This window comes from Dermochelys coriacea, chromosome 19, assembly GCF_009764565.3.
Source record: "Dermochelys coriacea isolate rDerCor1 chromosome 19, rDerCor1.pri.v4, whole genome shotgun sequence".
Lineage (NCBI taxonomy): Eukaryota > Metazoa > Chordata > Testudines > Dermochelyidae > Dermochelys > Dermochelys coriacea.
In genome coordinates, this window is record NC_050086.2 from 4818098 (window position 1) to 4840726 (window position 22629).

Here is a 22629-nt window from a genome sequence, read left to right on the forward strand (position 1 = left end):
GTATTGAAACCATCAAACTGAGTGCAGCAATTTAGATGCTTCACATCATATTGCGATACTTATTGCCTTTGTGTTTTCTGTCAATGGCCAAACCTTTTTCAGAATTCCTTTTCTAGGGCAAGAAAATGCCTCCATAATGTAGGCAGAGTTCTGCTCTTGATACTGGTGTTCATTAAAGCCACTCTGAAGCCTTTCTCTTTGTCTGCAGATGGGTCAATTTTATCTGCTTGTTTGTGTGCCTGAGAAGAGATCAGCTTAATGCAAGGAACTCAATAGGATAATGAAATTACTGATGAATAGCTTGCTCTGGCAGTTACTTTTATAGCAGCAGTGCTGCAAGGAATTAGTACTCTGGTAGAGAAATGCTGTCCCTACCCATTGGAGTGATGAAAAGATGAGCACCTGAACTCTTCACAGAACAACTGACCGTGAAACATTACAAACCTCATCAATTATTTGTTGTAAAATGGGGCTTACGTGCTCAAACGTTCTGATTGGCTAATTGCGGGCTGTGCAGCTATGGTGCAGCAGTCGCAGTGGGTGACACCATCAAATCAAACTGACTTCTCTCGAGGCAGGGCTTTTGGAGTGACTTTTATTTAAAATAAACAAATAAATAAAGTGGCTTAAATAAGAATCCTGGTGGTTTTAGTATATCCGCAGTCAGGGACACACTTGACTGTGCAGAGTTAACCCACAGCTGCATTGTGTTGGCTTGGGGGATTGGGAACGGGCAAAGGAGCCATTCGCTTCTTGGCACTAGAGTAGATATGGTCTGGATGGGTAGAGATGAACATTCAAGTTCCTCCTCCTTATGTACAAGGCCTTGCATAATCTCAGCCCTGCCTACATCTCTGCTCCCCCCTGCTATAACTTGTTATGTTTTCCCCATTCATTATTATGATTTGTATTGCGGTAGCACCCAGGAGCCCCAGTCATGGACCCGACCCCATTATGCTAGGTGCTGTACAGAATCAGAACAGAAAGATAGTTTGTGCACCAGAGAGTTTACAATCTGAGTAGTTGCATCTCTCTCTCTCCCTTTCCAACTCTTGACTTGATACTTCTATCAGGCCGACTCCATGTGTTCCATATCTGGACCATTCTCGTTGGCCAACCCCTAAATCCCCTCCCCCACCATATCTGCAGGCTCTCTCCCTTGAACCTGTGTCATGTCTTGTGTTTGTCTTATTTAAGCAAGTTCCCATGGCTAGACTAATTTAGACTGAAAACAAAGGTGCAGTTTAACAGTGTGGGTAATTAATCATTGGAAAAATTTACTAAGGATTGTGGGGGACTGTCCATCACTGGTAATTTTAAAATCAAGTTTGGACGATGTTCTAAAAGATCTGTTGTGGTCAAACAGGAATTAATTCAGGGAAGCTCTGTGGTCCATATCATAGAAGATGTCAGACAGATGAAATCTAAAGTCTATCCATAGATTATCAGGCCAGAAGGGACTTAAAAGACTCCATCTGATGGAGGATCCCCTTCATTCATGTGTAAACTGTTCTAATGGTTGCGATCAGGTGTTCTGGCACGTGTCCCTCTTGATTCGCAACAATCAGAGGCACTTACGGAGGAAGAAAAATTCAAACTCTTATCAACCTTAGTGAAATAATTTGGTTTCAGTTGAGGCTGAAGATGGGGTACCTAAGAACAGAAGAGGGTCCATACTGGGTCAGACCAAAGGTCCATCTAGCCCAGTATCCTGTCTTCTGACAGTGGCCAATGCTAGATGCCCCAGAGGGAATCACAGGTAATCACCAAGTGATCCATCCCCTGTCACCCATTCCCAGCTTCTGGTGCAAGGGAGAGATCTTATTTTGCATAAACCCCTCATTCATCCATCTTTATCAACCAATGGCAAATTATTGCTCTTTATCTTTTCATCTCCTGTGCCCTGCATTTCTACTTGGGAAATCCTTAGAACTGAATGCTTCATCTGACTATTGCATCAGTGTCCATATGGGACTGGTCTCTCAGATAGTAGCCAGTCTCTAAGAACATGGGTTCCATTCTCAAGGTCCAGGCAGCGCGACGTGAGATAGCGTGCAATGATGCTGAATGTGAGTGAAAGACGGTTGGGGTAGATGGGAAGTAATGCCTGTCTCCCGAGTTCCCCCTGAGAGCTCAGTTAACATCTGGGTGAGCCGGCTCGATTTACAATATTGCTGCATCATGGTGCTAGTCTGAAACCCCCTCACTGCCACAGGGGCTACGTTCTCAGTTCCATTGGGGCAGGCACTGGAGTGCCTCCTCCAGGATTCAGGCAAAGCCATGTGCTTCCTATGCTTGCAGTCTTCTCCCTACCCAGAGACAGGCGGGGGCTGAGCATCGGAGATGGCAGTCTGCTCTTTAGAACGTGTCCTCCTCAGTACTGCTGGACTTTAACAGTTCTATAGCAAATGGAATCTCTCTGCATTATTTGTTACCAGGCTTTGCTTTTGAGGCTGTACGCTAAGTTAAGGGCTGTGGCAAGTTGAAAGTTTACTGAAAAGAGACTTAAATGTGTATATGTGCTCTGTGTGTGAATACATGTTGGCAAAAGTCATAGACACACCAGTAAGCTAAGCTTTCTATTTAGGTATACGTATATATTGATTCCAGTGTGTTATGTATAAGAAAAATTAATTTCTGATTAAGAATCTGTGAAAAAAGCCAGCTTGGGAAAATTTTACCTCCTTTTAGTATTTACTTGTTTTACAGGAGTTTTGAGTTACTTTATAAGATTCTGGTCCTTCAAAACCTGCGTGTGAATGACTGTGAGTAGTAACATGAGGCGATCTAGTAAGTAAAGTTATTGTTTCAGTGCTGGCAGAATCTTTCCCTTCTTGTATGTCCGAGTGGAACGTGTATGTGTGAAAGTAAAGTGTGCAGAGTAGTGGCTTTAGTTTTACTTGTGTCTTTTTGAAGCTCACACATTTTATTGACTAGTAAAGAACAATACCAGAGAAAAACATACGAGTGTAAATAACAATAGCTAAGGAAAATCAAAACATTAAACGCCTACTGCAATAAGGAGAAAAGATGGCTATGTATCCTCCATAGATTATATTGCTGAGAGGCAATGCATATGATTTGATTTTTGTCCTTTTTAAAATTGTGCTGTTGCCATATTTCAGTGTTGTTAAATTAGTTTTTGTTTCTGCTGAGACATTAAGTGCCTCAGCTTGTGTTATGAGAAACTGCAGAAATAAATTTTACTTTCCCCTTTCTGCCATATAGTGGGCCAGATCCTTGGCTAGTCTAAATCAGCATAGTTAATAGTTACGTTGATTCACACTGGCTGAGGATCTAGCCCAGTAAATTTCAGCCCTAAGAAGAGGCCGGAAGACAATAAAATGTTGGAAATTGCATTTTGTACTTCATGAACTGGCAATGTCAGGTTTCAGCTGTGTCTGTGATTTTAGTTTGATCTGACAGCTAGGAGAACATTTGTAATGACAATGTTGGGACATGTAGGTTGTCTGACTCAGCTATGCTGCCTAAACACTAAGATGGGATGGAGGGGAAACCATATGCTGAAGAGTCAAGTTTATTGAAAAGGTGTTTCCAGCTGGGTTTGCCCCCAATGTTTGTTTAAAAAAATTAAAGTCAATTAAAAATTTTAACTTCTCTCTGGCTCTTTTCATTTTTAAATGTGATAAATGATTTTTTCATTTGTTTTCAGTTGAAACCTTCTGCAATGATGATAATTCTGCAACCCTTAGTTTGAGTGTTGTTACGGTTCAGAGCATGGGAACCTAATGGGTTAGACCTGCCTTCCATCTAGTCCAGAGTACTGTCTCCAACAGTAGCTGGTACCAGATACTTCAGAGGAAGATGCAGTTATGGAATCATTTGCTTATGGGGAGGTTACCTCCTAAGTCCTGTTAGTTTGGTTTATGCTGTGAAGCTTGGGTCTTATCATTTAAAAAAAAATAATTCTGTCTAATGTAACTCTGGCTGTTCTCTCTCCATTTAAGTGGCCAGTCATATTTTGAAACCTGCTAAACTCTTTGGCTCCAGTGTTAACTTGTAGAGTCAGTCCCATAGACAGGGTGTGTGTGTGTGTGTGTGTGTGATTTTTATGGAGTATTTCTTTTTATTGACTTAAAACATGCTGCTTTTTCAGCCATGTTGGAGTCAAGGGAGCCGCTCCCTTATGATGAGGCATTACAGAATCAGGCCCATGTTTGTTTGTAACCCAGTCATGGCATCATTTTGCAAGTGCACAAGAGCCAGACCATGAAACTGACTGCTCTGTTTACGTTGTTCAAGCTCAGTGTAGTGGATAAAATAGGCAAGAAGTAAATGGTGATGAGTAAAGGAGACTTTTAGAGTCTTCAATTTCAGCTGAGGATACTAATACTAATTGAGGTTTCTCTGCACAGGTATGAATCCTGCCATCTACCCTTAATTTTTTACTTAGTCCTTGCCCCAAAGAGATTAGAATCTATCTTTTCATTATATAGAGCCTAGCACAATGTGGTCCTGCTCCTTGTCTGTTGGTGCTACTACAATAAAATTAAATACATTCCTTTAATAAGATGCATGTTTTAAATCTGTCATTATCCTTATAATAGAACACTTTCCAGAATTCCAATGCCAGCTGCCATTTTCAAGAACATGAGTGGAAGCGGCTCTTTTCTTGTTTACCTCCATCACAAACCGGTCATGTCCATCCAAATGTGTGTATGCTGATGTGATTCCTGCAGCTGCAGTGCTATCATGAAGCTCTAGTCCATGAGATGTAGTATTAGAAGTTGGAAATGGAGTACATAAATATTTACACTGCCACATAGGGCTGGCTGGCAGATGACATCCAATCTGTTAGCCTTATCTATTTACCGTTTTTTCATTCACTGTTGTGGCTCTTGAATTAGGAGTGACAACATGTAAGAGGAAGTGCTTTAAAAATACTACCTTCCTCGTCCCATAATATAACAATTTTGGAAAAGTTCTAATCCTTCCTATTTCAGAGCTTAACCAACCTCTGACTAATGGGGGTCAGGAGGAAATTTCCTGGTACAGGCTGCTCAATATCTGCAGGGTTTCTTGCACCTTTCTCTGAATCGTCTGACACTGACCACGGTCAGAGGCAAGGTATAGGCCTGGTTGGGCCACTGGTCTGATCCACTCTAGCACTTCCTATGTTTCCATGTGTATTGGGGGGGGAGAGGAGTGAAGTCTCATTTAGAACCTGTGGGCTGGAGAAAGCAAGTCAGAACTATCACTGAAATATTGCTCTCCATTCAGAGTTCCTTTCATGGTGCATGGTCGCATGTGACTCTCCCTAGCACAGGCTGCAGCAATGTTTGCTACATTAAGGAAAATGCAAGCAACCGGGTTAACAGATGACCGTTGTGTCTTACGTGGCTGTGCGCAGGGTTAGGGAGTGGGTCTGATCATGTAGCTATACTAGGCAGCAGTTGAACTCCAAATAGCTGCTCGGCCCATAGTGTATTTTGCAAGCAGAGTGCGGATGTTACAAAACCTGGACAGCGTAGATCTAGCCCCGATTCAGGATGCTGCAGTTGCTAAGGGCTGGTCCCGTATGCAGAGTACAATGAAATTGGTTACTGTGCACACTACAGTATTGTTATAAAAAATGGCTTTTGCCCAAGTCTTCATGGTCATCACTGAGCTGTACTTCCTAGTGAGAGAGGGGACAGACCTCAGACCCTCTTTCTCCAAAAGCACAGACTTGATCTGGGTTTAACTACTGGCAGATCTGTTAAGTGTAGGGTACCTGTGTCACAAGAGTTAAGTGATTGCAATGTCATCCAGTAGGGGGCACTGGGGAGACCACACATGCCATCAAGTTCATCCTGGTAGCTGGCACATTGTAGAAGAGCCGTCATGGCTAAGCCTACTTCAACATATGATCACCTGATTTTAAGGGTTTGTAACCTGAAAAATGGGGGGTGGGAGGGAGCCTCTAACTTCTTATTTTTTTATCATTTTTAATTGTGGTGGTGGTGGGGGATTGGCTAGATTGTGTCATTTAGTCAGTGCCCTGAGAAGGGGTTGGTGTACCCCCCATCTCAAGCCTTCCCAGTGCATAGTGGGACTGTACAGACCAGTGGGAGCCTGTTGACTTGCACTATTCTTTCTTATGCTCCCCATGTCATGCCTTGCCAGCTCTGCACTGCTTTTGGGGTGATGTGCACCAGAACACTGGGGAGCACTAGGCGGGAGAAGCCCCTGACTTTCCCTGAGTTCAGGGACTTTCCTTTGCCCTTGCACGGGACATGTGCTCCTGTTTTCCCCCGAGGGCTCAAGTTTGCATGAGGAAGTATGGATTTCTTCTTGAGCACAGCATTGGCAGGCACACTCGAGAAGGCCCGTTGACAACACAGCCCTGAGAGCTCTCAAGATATATGTGTTCCTCTGTATTTATTAATGCCCCGGGGCCAAAGGGATAAAGAGAATTGTTACCATGAGTCTTCAAAGGAGAAATGCAACATTTGATAGTCTTGTAACATAGACTTTAGATCAAGTCTTGGTGATCAAAGCCGAAATGAACTAACTCAGACCTTAAACCAGATTACTAGGTATGAGCAAAACTCTTGTGGTTCCTTGATCTATTCCCATGTCTGCCAGCTGTTCTCATCAGTTTTCAACATAAACAAAGTTCCTGGCTATTTCTGATGAAGGTATATTGCCTTGTAGATTGTCAGCTCTCGAGAAATTAATTTGTGTCCATTAAGCAATTTTCTGTTAGCTGTGTCCATAAGAAGCATAAACTCATCTTGGGCCGGAATCATGAATCTGGAATTATTTCAGTAGATTAGTTTGTTATGGAACCGTATCAGCTTTTTCTGTTGTCGTTTATTGTGTTTCTTCAGCTACTATAAGTTTGGGAGGATATAGATTTTTGTAGCCATTGTTGTTTGTTCATGGTTTTAATCTCTGAGCTAGGGCCACACTGGCATAACCAGATTGATTAAATCTTGTTTGTCCTTCCGATGACCTTTTGAAGTGTTTGGAACACAGAGTGTCTGACCTTGAATATGCTTAGTTAACGTGATAGCTAGTAGCATCAACAGTTTTTATACCTGCAACAATTACATCGCTACAGCCTTTTTAATTTACCAATTTTCCCAAATCGTTCAGATAGCATTTACTCATGATTAAAATTAAAAGTGTTCTGTAGAGAAAATTATGTATTCACACTTTGCCTGCTGAATAACAGCCTATGTGAAGGAAAGGGAATATGATCTAGTGGCTAGGCAGGGGAACTGAGAGTCAGGGCAGCTTATGGATCTCCCACTGTGGACTTGTGCTCAGTTTGCAATTTGTAAAATGGATTAATGTCGCCTGCTTTTCCAAGGCTCACAGGTATTCGCTTCTGCCCAGAATACCAGCACCAGGTTTATACATCACATAAGCCAAGTCCACAAACAAGTGCAATTTAACAATGCATGGGGATGAATTTTGCTCACAGGGGTTGCACATGTGCTCTGTGATTGGTATTTGCAAAGCAAACCTAGCCACAAACGCTAGGTGCTGTAGAAATGCAAAGTTCTGTTATTTATCTTTGTTAATGAGTTTATGTGAATGGGTCAGATTTACTCCACCGCTCTGGATTATAGGGCTATCCTAACTCTTATTTGTAAAATAAGCCATGTACAAAAATATTCTCCTTCTGGTAAATCTGATTGACTGCTGCAGTTCCATAAAGATACGAACTCTATCTTGTAGGGACAGAACAGGTTCTACTAAGCGTTTGGGTTCCAAGCTAGGCCAATTGAATTATAACTGGCTTTAATGAATGCTACTATATTCTTTACCTGTGGCTGGTTGGCACTCAGAAGTGCTAATAACTTTACTGATTTGGAAAACAGCAAGGAGAAATCAAAGCCATGATTTCCAGTCTGAACTACTTCAGTTTGAAATCCTCAGTAAACAGCATAAATAAGGGCAAACAAACCAGCATCAATGGAAGAAGCCAGACTTGTTTTGTAGAGCTCAGGAATCTCAACAGTGATCAGTCAAACTCAAAAAGAAAAGGAGTACTTGTGGCACCTTAGAGACTAACAAATTTATTTGAGCATAAGCTTTCGTGAGCTACAGCTCACTTCATCGGATGCATTTGGTGGAAAATACAGAGGGGAGATTGATATACACACACAGAACATGAAACAATGGGTTCATACACACTGTAAGGATGATCACTTAAGATAAGCCATCACCAGCAGCGGGGGGGGGGGGGGAGGAGGAAAACCTTTCATAGTGACAAGCAAGGTAGGCCATTTCCAGCAGTTAACAAGAACATCTGAAGAACAGTGGGGGGTGGGGTGGAGGGAGAAATAAAATGGGGAAATAGTTTTACTTTATGTAATGACCCATCCACTCCCAGTCTCTATTCAAGCCTAAGTTAATTGTATCCAGTTTGCAAATTAATTCCAATTCAGCAGTCTCACATTGGAGTCTGTTTTTGAAGCTTTTTTGTTGAAGGATAGCCACTCTTAGGTCTGTAATCGAGTGACTGGAGAGATTGAAGTGTTCTCCAACTGGTTTTTGAATGTTATAATTCTTGACGTCTGATTTGTGTCCATTTATTCTTTTACGTAGAGACTGTCCAGTTTGACCAATGTACATGGCAGAGGGGCATTGCTGGCACATGATGGCATATATCACATTGGTAGATGCGCAGGTGAACGAGCCTCTGATAGTGTGGCTGATGTGATTAGGCCCTATAATGGTGTCCCCTGAATAGATATGTGGACAGAGTTGGCAACGGGCTTTGTTGCAAGGATAGGTTCCTGGGTTAGTGGTTCTGTTGTGTGGTGTGTGATTGCTGGTGAGTATTTGCTTCAGGTTGGGGGGCTGAAAAACTGAAAAACTATTTCCCCATGTTATTTCTCCCCCCCACCCCACCCCCCACTGTTCCTCAGATGTTCTTGTTAACTGCTGGAAATAGCCTACCTTGCTTGTCACCATGAAAGGTTTTCCTCCTTCCCCCCCTGCTGCTGGTGATGGCTTATCTTAAGTGATCACTCTCCTTACAGTGTGTATGATAAACCCATTGTTTCATGTTCTTTGTGTGTGTATATCAATCTCCCCTCTGAATTTTCCACCAAATGCATCCGATGAAGTGAGCTGTAGCTCACGAAAGCTTATGCTCTAATAAATTTGTTAGTCTCTAAGGTGCCACAAGTCCTCCTTTTCTTTTTGCGAATACAGACTAACACGGCTGCTACTCTGAAACCAGTCAAACTCAGCTTGATCACAGGATAACAAGGTAGCACAGCTTTTGTTCTGCACTGCGTTTCCCTGCAAACGGTAGGGTTGCCAACTGCCTCATCACACAAACCCAAACTCCCTTGCCCCGCCCCCGCTCATTCCATCGTCCCTCCCTCCCTCCTTCGTTCGCTTTCCCCCACCCTCACTCAATTTCACCAGGCTGGGGCAGGAGGTTGGGGTGCAGGAGAGGGTGTGGGGTGTTGGCTCTGGGAGGGCAGGAGGTGAGGGGTACGACATGGGGTGGTTGGGTGTGCTTATCTCAGGTGTCTCCGGAAAGCGACTGGCGCATCCCTCTGGCAGCGGCTCCTAGGTGGGGAGGTCAGGGGGTCTCCGTGTGCTGTCCCTGCCCCCAGGCACCGCCCCCGCTGCTCCCATTGGCTGCAGTTCCAATGGGAGTTGCGGAGTCGGTACTCAGGGCGGGGCAGTGTGCAGAGACTACCTATCCCCACCCCCAAGAGCCAAAGGGATGTGCCGGCAGCTTCTGGGAGTGGCTCAGAACCAAGGCAGGTATCTGCACCGCCAAACTTTTAGCGCTCAAAATCTTCCGGTTTGGCTACATTAGTCTCCGGGAGATAGAGCATGATTCCGGGAGACTCCTGGCGAAACTGGGAGGTTGGCAACCCCAGCAAATGGTGAGGCTGGAATTCAGCTCTGATGTAAACAGGAGCAATTCCACTAACTCCAGCAGGAATTGTACCCCTTCATAGCAAGGGGTGAATTTGCCTCCCCAGGCTTGTCTTCACTGCAGTGGTTAGCTTTAGTGAGGCTGACTGCATTACGAAATAGTGCCAGAGCTACGCAGAGTGATCAGACAAGCAGTTGATGAGTTGCAAATCAAGCTGCTGCATCCCACTGCATTGCTAGATGGAGCATCAGCTGCACTGGAGCATCAGCCTGTGCCACGGATGGGCCAGCTAGCTTCAGTTCAAAGTGTTGGAGACTTGTGTGTGTGGACAGGAGCAGGGGCCAAACTCGAGTTCTACCTCAAACTAGCATTACAGTGATTACAAATCCCGTGTTTCACAAAGCTTGAGTGTTTGATAATATAGTCTGCAAGCTTTAAAATAACACCAAAGGGAAAGTGAAGTAGACTAAGGAGAATTTCCATGTCTCTCAACCTTTGTTTCCTCCTACATTGGTCGAGGCTTCTAGGCATTAATGTAATGATACTAATAATCAAATAGCCTGCTTTGGCAATCGCCTTTGTTCCTGGCCTACTCTAAGGGCATGTCTACACTACAGTCGCTGCAGCTGTGCCACTGAAGTACTGTAGTGTAGACACTTCAGACGTCAACTGAAGGATTTTTTCCATTGATATAGGTAATCACCCCCACCCCTCCACCCACTCACACCCTGCAGTGATGATAGCTAGGTCAATAGAAACATTCTTCTGTTGAGCTACCCCCGTCTGTCCGGAGAGGTTACGCTGACTTAACTATGGCACTCAAGAATGTGAATTTTTCTCCCCCTGAATGATGTAGCTAGCTCGAGCTAAATTTAAGTGTAGCCCAGGCCTCAATAAGTGCAAAGCCAATCTGCCTCGTGATGACTCAGGCTTATTTTATGATCTGTATGTGATGAGTGCAGCTCTAATTGTGCAAGTGTATTTCCAACCTGAACAAAAATTATTCTCCAGCAAGTTTTTGAAAATGAACAACCTACATGTTTGGCTCTGCTAGGAGGAAATCTGTATCAATGGTGATGTTGGTGTAGAATTATAAAGTATGCTACAATAACATGTTTGTCTTTTCTCTCGCCAGCCCAGAATTGCAGCTACGTCTTTCAAGGCCCAAACGGGACGGTACAAAGTCCAGGATTTCCGTACGGATATCCAAATTATGCAAACTGCACGTGGACAATCACGGCTGAGGAGCAGAACAGAATACAGCTTGTGTTCCAGTCCTTCGCCTTAGAGGAAGATTTTGATGTATTATCAGTCTATGACGGACTGCCTCTGCAGGGGAATCTGAGAACAAGGTACAGTGTGTGCTATAACAATTGGTGGCCTTTATAAGCATGTTCAAGATTTCTGCCACTGGGATTAAAATACTTAGGTGGGAGGCTTGAACTGAATCAGGAGCTTATTTGTGAGAGAGATTCTCGTCGCTGTTTTGATTTCTTATGTTTGATAAGATCCTAAATACTGCTGAGGGTGCCTGACAAACATGGCTTATCGATATAGCCTAGACATCTGGAGAATTTAATTTAGAAAATGGAGCAAGAAGAGAGGAGGTCTGACATGAGGAAGATTTTCCCTTAAACCCAAAGCTTTACTATCTTAGAGAGACATGGGGGGGCCTTGTGGTTAAGGCATTGGACCAGGACTCAGGAGAGCTGGGGTTAATTCCTGGCTGTGCCACAGGTTCTGTGTGTGACTTTGGGTAAATCACTTAAGCTCTCTGCATCAGTTTCCCCCCTCTGCACACTGGGGATAATAGTCCATTGATTCTGTAATGTCTGTTTAAATTGTAAATATTTTGGGGCTGAGAACTGTCAGATAATGTGTTTGTACGATGTCTAGTGCAATGGCGCTTTTGTCTCAGTTGAGACCGCTAATTGTCCTAATATTATGAATAATAAGTTAGACAGAGATGCAGATAATTAAAAATGCATGTGCGAGAGAGATAGAGACAGATATGTCAACTGGATCTTACGATTCAGAGACAAGACCCTAGATTTATTCCTAGGTTGTTGATTATGATAATAGGTTCAAAGGCTTCTTATTTCAGGTTTTAACCAATAAAACTGAATTTTGGTGTTGGCATTGCACAATGAATGCAGTGACATGAAGTGGCTGCTTTGTGAAGAACTTGGACTGAAGGCTGTGATCTTGGGCGGGGAGGGTGCTCAAAGATTTTGTTTTATTTCATTTTAAGCCACTTGTTCACTGTGTGATTTAGGGCAAGTCCTCTTGATGTCTCAGCTAACCCATCTGGAAAATCTGGGTTAGAGAAACAGAAACATTTAAAGAAAACACTCTGTTGTATACAGTGGAGTTCAGGTGGGTGGATAAATTATGTCTTCACCTTGCAGCTATGCTAGAGAATTGTCTTGATTATGGGATTTCATCATTTCATCAATGTTGATAAATGGAAAGTAATGCACATTGGAAAACATAATCCCAACTGTACATATAAAATGATGGGGTCTAAATTAGCTGATACCACGCAAGAAAGAGATCTTGGAGTCATTGTGGATAGTTCTCTGAAAACATCCACTCAATGTGCAGCGGCCGTCAAAAAAGCAAACAGAATGTGGGGAATCATTAAGAAAGGGATAGATAAGAAGACAGAAAATATCATATTGCCTCTATATAAATCCATGGTATGCCCACATCTTGAATACTGCATGCAGATGTGGTCGCCCCATCTCAAAAAAAATATATTAGACTTGGAAAAGGTTCAGAAAAGGGCAACAAAAATGATTAGGGATATCTAGTGGCTGCCATATGAGGAGAGATTGATAAGACTGGGACTTTTCAGCTTGGAAAAGAGACAACTAAGAGGGGATGTGATAGAGGTCTATAAAATCATTACTGGTGAGAAAGTAAATCAGGAAGTGTTATTTACTCCTTCTCATAACACAAGAACTAGGGGCCACCAAATGAAATTAAAAGGCAGCAGGTTTAAAACAAACAAAAGGAGGTATTTTTTTCACACAACGCACAGTCAGCCTGTGGAACTCTCTGCCAGAGGATGTTGTGAAGGCCAAGACGATACTTAGTTCTTTTTTGAACTCTTAAGGATAGAGGATAGGTCCATCAATGGCTATTAGCCAGGATGGGCAGGGATGGTGTCCCTAGCCTCTGTTTGCCAGAAGCTGGGAATGGATGGGGGATGGATCACTTGATGATTACCTGTTCTGTTCATTCCCTCTGAAGCACCTGGCATTGGCCACTGTCAGAAGAGAGGATGCTGGACTAGATGGACCTTTGGTCTGACCCAGTATGGCCGTTCTCATGCTCTTATTTAATCAAGAGGCAGAACATTACTTTGTTCTTGGTAATGTATAAAGGAGACCCACATATGCTCAGTCTTCTCTAGGCTCAACTTCTTGTGAGGCAAGCTTTGCAGTGGTGGAGAGTCAATGCTGTGATTTGCCTCATCCCAAGTGGCCCCTGGGCAAATTAATGCATTCAGCAGCAACGGCATAACTACATTATGGAAGTCGGTGGGAGGTTCTGCTGAGGATGCAGAATCCATAAATGAGCTTAGATTGGAGGAAGGAGTCATGGTGGAGTGAATCAGTAAGGTTACTGTAGATAGATCACAACCAGGTATTCCTGTTCACTGCTAATTACTGCCAAGCACAGTATGACTCCAGACAGAGAGAATGGCGAGGAAATCTGAGTGTAAGCCATCAGTGCTAACAAACCTCTGGGATTCACAGTGCTTGGATGCTATGGTGGTTAGAGTTGTAAAGGGTACCTGGACTGATGGATATCATTAGAGGGTGAACAAATTCCCAAGTAAAAACATTTTAAGTTTTTTTGAATTGTAGTTTGAATTTACATAAACCTTTTTTTTAAATGAGCAGACTTTCTGTGATTTTGCTGAGTGCTAGGAATATTTTGAGTGACTGGCACATTTTTACTTGATAGTCCTGTTTTGAGTGAAAAATCTCTTTATTGTAAAAAAAATCACTATTTAATTCAAAGGGTGAAAAAAGAATTTTTTCTTATTAGGGAAACTAGTGAATAGTCCGACTTTCTTGTGCTTCGTTGTGAACTGACTACTTCATGAGAAGCAAAATATCTGGCTTTGAAATGGCCTGGAGAGCAGTTGTGTGTTTAAACGAACAAAAAAATTGTATGGCAAATCAGCAAATTTTGCATCAAAAATACAAATGGGGGAGATTTTCAATGGCAAAAAGCATAGTGAGGTTCCCAACTCCCAGTGGCTTTCAATGGCAGTTGGTTGCCTTTGGAAATCTGGGTATTACAAATGTTAGAGCACTCACATAAAAGCATGTTTGCATTCTTTCTTACACTGTAAATTCTTTGAGACAGGGAGAGTTTCTTTTCATTCTGTGATTTGTACAGCACCTGGCACAATGAGGTGCTTGTCCACGATTGACTCTTTTAGGTATTACCGCAGTTCAAATCATCATCATCATTCTGAAATGTGACTGCAAAAATAGCTTATCAGAGGGTTTCTACGTAGATTTTCTCAGTGACCCCAGTTATAATTTGCTCAGTTGATAAATTTCTAGTTTACCAGCCCTGCAAGCTCATTTTGGGATCTGAGAAATTGATGGGGTCTTCCCTCCTTAGCATCTCAGTCGCCAACTGTGTCGCAGTATAGCTAGGGTTTATTGCCACCTGCAAAAATAAAAAGTGAGTGTGAATTTCACCCTCTAATTTTTTAGCTGTCATTTGTTTCCATGTCTACAATTGTGGAGCCACTCATAATAAAACTTCTGAAACCAATGTGATGGGCATTTAGTGTGAGTTTTTCAAAAGCATCAAAAGGTTTAGGAGCTCAAGTCCCGCCGAAAGTCCTAAATGATTTTGGTGTTTCTTCTCAAATTGCCCATAGTTACAGAATGGCTCTTGAAATTAGAATTCGCTGTTTCTTGGCTGTTCAATATCTCGGTCTTTGTTCAGCTAATATTTTGTGCATCAATCTTTCCTTATTAAGCTTTGCAGCTGTTGCCAGCGCTTGGTTTTCTTGCTTTTCTAGGATATCAATTTATTTTTTTCCTTTTCTGCTTTCCAATGTAGTCCATTCATCATCTAAGTGCTACGCTAGGAGATGGATGAACTGTACTTCATTATCAAAGGCATCATTAAGCTGGCCAAATAAGTGATAGGCAAGTGCACGGAGGGAAAAAAACCTGCCTCTGTGAAGAGAATGTAGCTGTTGTTCCATTTGCCATAATGGGGGCCATCAGATAAATAGTTAACAGATGGACAAGAATCTTCTCTTTTGGCCCTCTGGGTGTTCATTTTATTTTCACCTTAATAACAAGATCCTTTTTAAATGGAGGGAATATAGTCTTCTCTCAGTAGGGGCCAAATTCTGCGCTTGGTTGGCTGTGCATTGATTCTTTCAAATTCAACACAAATCGATACGTGAAAATAGTGGTTCATGGGGGGGATTGGATGAATGTTTGTATTGTAGCCATGTAGGAACACTGGCTTGCTTAGTGTGTCATTCTTTGCTCAACTTCTTGGTGCGGAAGAATGAGCTTGGTGGAAATTAATGTATTCCCTATTGGTGAAATTCACCCTTGTGCAGGAGAAACTTTACAAGGCCCTACTATTGCATTTAATCTCTGTATTACTGAGAAATTCCCCCCTGCTCTTTCTGCTGTGGGGCTTTGTGCGTCACGTCTAAGTGAATTTCTGAGAGGGAGTTAGTAATTCTATTCTTTGTGTTAGCAAACACCCTATTGTGTTGCGATTTAATGTGGTATGAAAGTTCCCTTACATACATAGAAGTAAACTTAATTCAATGAGACACTTGCTATAAACTGCTTTACTGTATGTTGGGAAATTTGCATCATGTGTTTGTGATGAGAACATGAGTATAAATGCATCTCAGTGTTTTCTTAATTTAAACCATCTAGAGCGGTTGTTGTCCTGAGATAGCAATCAAGGAAGAATTGTGATATCAGCAGAGCTGACTCTTGGGGAGGGGTTGAGTCCTTATTTACTCCTGTAGCATCTCATGAATGTGACCTTCTCAGATTCCTTTCTCTCCCAACACCTTACATATCTCCAGGGCTCATCTTCAGAGGGAATGTGGCAATAGAATCTCCTTCTTCTTCTTTGGGTCTAGGCAATGCTGATAGCAAGAGATCACTTTCTTCCGTGACCAGAGTGAGAGAGTGGCATGTTTTCAATAATTCAGATTAAACGCTCCAGATCGTCTCTCGTATGTATGTGAGTAGCTCCCAGTGGCTTCAGTGAGACTTGTCTGTGCATCATCAGGCCAGACAAAACTCTCCTCCATTCTCCAAGAGCCAAATGTGTTATGCTGGTCTTCCTAAGTCCCAGTCCTACAGGGCGCTAAGTGTTCTAACTCCCTCTGAAATCGTCGGGATGGGAAAGAGGAATACAGCTGGAGTTTTCTAATTTAAAGCTGCTATAGTCCCAGTTCCCCAGTCATGCTTTGGTGAATATATCCTTGTTAAAGGGATGCTCCAGTCAGCTTAGTTCGCAATGATTCATTTCTCACAGCTCTGTTCTGTGGGGCTATGCAGGAACGCAACTGAATCTGAGTAATAACTTGGAGCTATTTATGGGACTGAAGTATTCAAAGGGAGTTGAGGGAACTTAGCACTTTCTAGGAACTGGCTGTCTGCGCATGGCATCCCCAGGCTGAGGCTTCCTCTTTTGCCGCAGTGTTTTCTGGTGCATCCATCCATGTAACGTTTTCTAAAGAATTTTCACTGGTGCTAATAATTTCCAATGACTTTCCAAATTTAAGAGTCCAAAATTGGGCAGCAGAATTCCTTATTTTACGTCTCAGATGGCACTCTGCTACCTAGGGCATGTATTTGCACATGTAAATGTCTCATTAGATGGCCATTTTACAAACTACACTTGAAAGCTGAGCCAATAGGGAACAATGTGCAGATGTAAGAAGACTTGGCAAGCTGGTAGGTTGACCGCCTATTTGACAATAGTCAAAAATTCTCAAATAGACCAGTAAGAATGCTTGTTGTTTTAATTTAGATGGAATATATGGGCTAAAGGTGTTAGCATAACTCAGTCATTAAAGGAGGGTTGGGGTTTAATATCTAGAGACTTTAGCTTGTTTAATCTTATGGTGAACATACTATTAAAATTATTTTAACCTTTTATTAAAGATAAAGAAGAGAAGGAAAAACAGTAAAAATATTAAGGGAGGCTTTTATTTTAACAGGTTTTTAGAAAGAAAAGTTCCCTTGTTTGACTATTTTTTTGGACAGTGTTAAAGATGCTAATTGTTTTTTTAGGGGGGAAAGAAGTTACCCGAGATAGGCCAGAGTTGCTGTTTGGTTTGGTTTTATTTTAGATGGTGTCTGGGATTTAGCAGGAGCCAATCAAGGGGCTGTGTCTGTTGGGTCCCCCCCCCTTTTTTTTTTTGGCCTGGGATGATGGTTAGGACACCTTTTAGGATTAGACAAAGAAGGGCCAGTGTTTAGGAGATTGTGTGCATAGCAGTTGTGATGGCGAAACTTGCTTTAGGAATTGGGGGTTAGTAAAAAAATATTAAGGACTTTAAACAGGAGTGATGGGTGGAATAACTATTTGTATTATTTTGTGTACTAATTAAGCTTATTTTTTGCTATATTTATTTTGGATTTATATTTTCTTAAACGTGTTTTTTAAGCTCTATTAGGTTTTTCTGTTTGGAAAGATTTAGTTTGTGATTTTGTATTTTTTATTGTAGGCTATTGTGATATTTTATTAATTTAAGTTCATTATTTATAATTAGGATACATTTGTACGCTTAATTATTATAATAAATATTAATGGACAAATTACACCGAGGGTTGGATATTGGTTCATAAAATTACAAAAAAATCCCACCTTTATTTTAATTTTAAGCATTTAGAGGAAAGGAGGAAAAATATTTGGTTATATGAAGACTTGTACATTTTTTATTTTAAAGTTGGAATTTATAAATTTCATTTGACTAGATGTTATAAAATACTTACCTTTTTAGATCTTAATAAAGTTAAGAACTTGCAACTTATTTGTTACTAAAACTATTTTAGTTGCATGTTTTGTAAAATGTTGACGAACAAATTGGCATTTATTACTCTTGGTTGTATTCTTAGGATAGATTTTTTTTCTGCTTATGTAGGTAAAATCATATTTCTACATCAACTATGAAAATTTGCTGCAACAGTGGCTAAGATTACTTACTTGGAGGAAAAAACTAGCTTTGATAGCATTTTACCTAAATGTGTTGCTTCCTTGAAAAAGAAGCAACAAAATTACATCTTTTTGAAATACTCTTGCATTGATGAGCGATTTGCAACGCTCGATGTGGTAAAAATGCAAAGGCATTTTTAGTCTGACAGACCTTGCCCACCAGCTTTACCACTAACACTTGTTAGGACAATGTGGCTGTTTTGGCCACTTAGCCCAATTGCTTGTCTGCCAATGTATTACCTTTTGATTATGTATTTAACCTGTTAGGCCCCATGATTGGATGCTGAAATGTTGTATGTGTTTAGATAGACTATATGAGCCAAAGGTATTAGTATAATCCAATTACTATCTAATATTGAACAATGCTAACCAGGGTCAGGGGTTTGGCGTACAGAGACTTTAGCCTGCTTAGTCTCATGGCAAAATACTATTAATTTTTTTTAACTTTTATTCAAGATAAAGAAAAGAAAGAACAACAGTTAAAGCATTTGAAAAGTAAAATATTAAGTGAGGCTTTTATTTTACCAACGTCCCTTGTCCCTTTCCCTGTATTTGGAGAGAGATCTTAGAACTAAAAAGCCCTTGTCTGACAGTCTCTTAGATCATATCAAAGATGGCGATAACTGTCCTTTCTGGCGAAAGAGAAGAAGTTAGTTGAGATGGGCTGGTAGTGCTAGTGTTGTTAACATCTGGTCCCATTTTATTCCACGTGGTATTTGGAAATGAAATGGGGTTGGTAAAGGTGGCAATGTTACCTGGGTCTTTGTTGCTGGGCAGTCATGATGGTGAAGCTCATTCCAGTACCTAGTTTTTCTTCCAAAGTCTCTTTCTTTAAGGACCTCAAAAGGGAATGATGGGCAGAACAGTTCATGCCCTTATTATTTTGTCCAGGGCCTAGTTTTCGACACACCAATTTTGGTTTACTGATTTTTTTTGGTTCTACACTTTTCTTGTTTACCAAGCATGATTTTAATATGAGCTATATATCAGAAGGCCATTTTGTTTGGACTAATTCAGTTTGTCTCCCCTTTGTACCTTTTCCTATTAACATTTGTTGTTCTAGGTTATTGCCACATTTTATGAACTTACACTCACTGCCTACAGTTAAATATACAATCAGTATATATTTGTAGGCCCGATTATTACAACATGTCCTGATGTAGATGCCATTCTTTCAGTTTTTAGAAATTTAACTTTTAACTGTTTCACATTTTCCTGAGTTAAAATAAGTCATTAAGTAACTTGTTTTTTGTAATTAGGCATAAGTAATCTATCTAAGGCTAAGGCTACTACCATAAAGTCTTATTCTTTTTTTTTGTTACTGCTTCTACTGTTCTGATAAACTAATGTTTTAAAATATTTGACCATTTTTTACATTATTTGACAATATTTGGCTGGTCAACTGACCAAGTAGATTTGGACCAGTGAAATGCCCAATGCCCTTCGAGAGAGAATTGTGTAGCAGATAATATAGCTTGTACTAAGGTACAATTAAGAGTTTATGGGCCAGATCCTCTGCTGGTATGAATTACCATAACTTAGTTGACTGACTTCAGTGGAAATACGATGATTTATACTAGCTGCAGATCTGGTGCTATGGGTGTAGCATTATCAGAAATGGGTTCTAATTGTACAGTTCATACCACACATGATGTCTGAACTTCCCAAAGTCTAAGGGTGCTTGATTCTTGGGTTTATTTCAGGTCCTTCTTTTTAGTGTTCCAGGTTCTAGGACCTTACTATTAGATGGATCCGAAAGTTCTTCAGTTGGATGTTACCATGATAAATTTTGCTTGGTTACATTAGTTGTAAGACTTGCCATTAAAATATAAGGTGATTCCATTTTCCTCAGGACTGGAGAATGAAGGTCCACACTTGGTCATACTGAGAACTGCTTCTTAAGAGGACAGTTTTTAATTCAAAATTGCCACATTATTTGTCCTATAGTAGCATTTAGATGGCCTGTCTTAGATCCAGGTCCCTTTGTGCAGCTTAGATCCATCTTAGTCCAGCTTAGATCCATCTTAGATCCTGGTCCCTTTGTTCAGTGCCCGGCACAAACACATAGTGAGGAAAATGGGAAACTGGCACAGAGAAGAGAAGGGACTTGCCCAAGGTCACATAGTAGTAACCCAGTGACAGAGCTGGGAATAAATGCCAGCCTTCAGAATAAGGAGGACTAGAGTAGAATAGATCCCATATCTCCTAGTTCCCATTCTTGTGACCTATGTACCTGGCTATCTTGATGTTGGCGAAGTGGCATTGTATAACTCTGGAGTGAAGAATGTGGTGCCTTAAGTGTTTGGAAAGAGCCTAGTGTAATGTGGATGCAACTGGAACCTAGACGATGATGACAATAAGTGAAAACCCTGTCGTTCGAGAACACCGACTGTTTTCAATACTTCCTTTAATATCAGTTCAAGCAATCAAGAAAACAGTGTTTCTGTTTAAACATTAAACATTTTCTTTAAATATTTAAACAGAAACATTTTCTTCTGATTGTTCAGCCAGTAAAAGTAACTTGCCAAGAGGTCTTTTAAGGCAAGCTACAGTGCTCATGTTAGTGTACTTTATTTTTAATAGGCTGTTGTGATAAGTGCCCTTTGGATAAATTTATGCATATTCAAGGGTTTAAACCATATGTTGCTGTTGTCTTTTATCTAGATTACAGTAGTGCATGGAGGCTGCAGTTTAGATCAGGGCCCCATAGCACTAGGTGCTGTATTAATTCTTTGTAAGACACAATCTCATTATTCTAAATAGTACAAGATTTTACACTCTAAATAGACGAGAGACAAAGAACATAAGGGGAAAGACCGGCACAGAGAAGGGAGAATTCTTCTGCCAGATTTTCATGTTTCTGTATCTGCAGATCTCAAGATAGAGAGCCCATTGTGCTAGGTGCTGTATAAATACATAGTATGAAACAGTGCTTGGCTTGAATAATTTACAGTCTAGATCAAGGATGAGAGGAGAAACTGAGTTACGGAGAAGGGAAGTGACATGCTTAAGATTGCACAGGTCAGTGACTGATCCAGGAATAGAACCCATGTCACTGGACTCCCAGTCCAGCAACCTATCTGCTAAATTGTGCTTCCTCTTAGAGCAAGTTAGCTGTACGGAGCAGAGTTCCAAGGCACAATACCATGGGGCTATATCCTTATGTGGTAAAAGTGGAGGACAGTACTCTGTGCCCTTATAGTACCTGCCCAAAAGATCATTAAGGGCTATGCAGATATTAATGATTTGAGACTCTGATATCTGACGTGAGTATTGTGTTAAATTTAGGACCCACTGAGTCTTCGCTGCATGGTAATCTTGAGTTAACTCCTTGCAAGTTAACTTAGCTCAGAGAGAGTGTTCACACTGCAAAACACTGGAGCTGCATGGAATTCTTGCATTAGCAGCACAGAGTTCCCGAGTCCCCACTGCATTATCAGCTATACTCGGGCGTCAGTCCACATCTCTGAGGAAGCAGCTAGCTTGAGTTTAAACTACCAGTTAACTCAAGCTAGAGATTTTTGAGTATGGACAGGAGTCTGGTTAAGGGCAGCACTCGCGTTACCTGAAGCTAACTCTGTGTTAAGGTTTCAGAGTAGCAGCCATGTTAGTCTGTATGCACAAAAAGAAAAGGAGTACTCGTGGCACCAAGGATAAGTCCTGAGAGTGTCTTACCCACCAGATCACCTTGTCCCTCTGATGCATAGTAATAGTATTTAGTTCATTGGTGGGCCAGATTTCCAAAGGGTCTTAGCATGAGAGTTGTATGGAGAATGGAAATCTTGTTTCGTGAAGGATTTCAAGTTTTCCAAACATTGGAAAATTCTTAGCAGAAGAAAATTTTGAAAAAACAATGAAGTTTTGGATTGATTGAAAAGTTGTTTTGACACAATCGAAATGTTTTGTTTCGCTTTTCAGTTTTCTGTTTTTATAGCATAATCCAAAATAAAACAAAAAACTAAATAAAAGATCATTTCACAATGAAAAGTCGTAATGTTTTGTTCTGACAATGCTGAAATGGGAGGTTGGAATGTTTACTTCCCGTTTTTCTCCTAAATTACATTTTGACAATATTGATGTGATTTCGCAGAGTGTTTCAATTTTGACCATGCAAAATGGCTTCATCAAAGTTTTTCTCACCAGCTTTACTTAGTACACAGCACTTCCACTGTTCTTGATGTGGGGGGAATTTTCCATTGTCCTCAATGGTGAATCCCTTTGGAAAATGACACTCCATGTTATTTCCATTATGTTTCCTTATTTTCTTTTTAGCCATTTTAAATATTGTTGTCCTAAAAAGGGGGAGCAAATGTATAACTTCAGTACAAATACAAAGCCTGATATTTTCTCTCACCAGTACACTGAATAAATGGATAAAGTAGCACTTATGTGGAGAGGAGTCATTTAAGGATAAATATTTCAATAATTCCATATATAAATGAATGGCAAACACCCTTTCCCTTTTATCTCTTGCCTTTTTGATCACTTAAAGGCTTCTCTTAGGTTAATGAATACTTTGCAGTAGA

At 41.0% G+C, this 22629-nt stretch overlaps 1 protein-coding gene across 2 annotated transcripts in view; it reads left to right on the forward strand.

Moving 5' to 3' along the window:
* CSMD2 (CUB and Sushi multiple domains 2) overlaps positions 1-22629 on the forward strand; it is a 567571-nt gene that overhangs the window by 33264 nt on the left and 511678 nt on the right. For both annotated transcript variants that reach the window (XM_038377510.2, XM_038377512.2), the window contains exon 2: positions 10995-11211. In XM_038377510.2, the coding sequence (XP_038233438.1) occupies positions 10995-11211 (217 nt within the window). The remainder of the gene's footprint in view (positions 1-10994; positions 11212-22629) is intronic.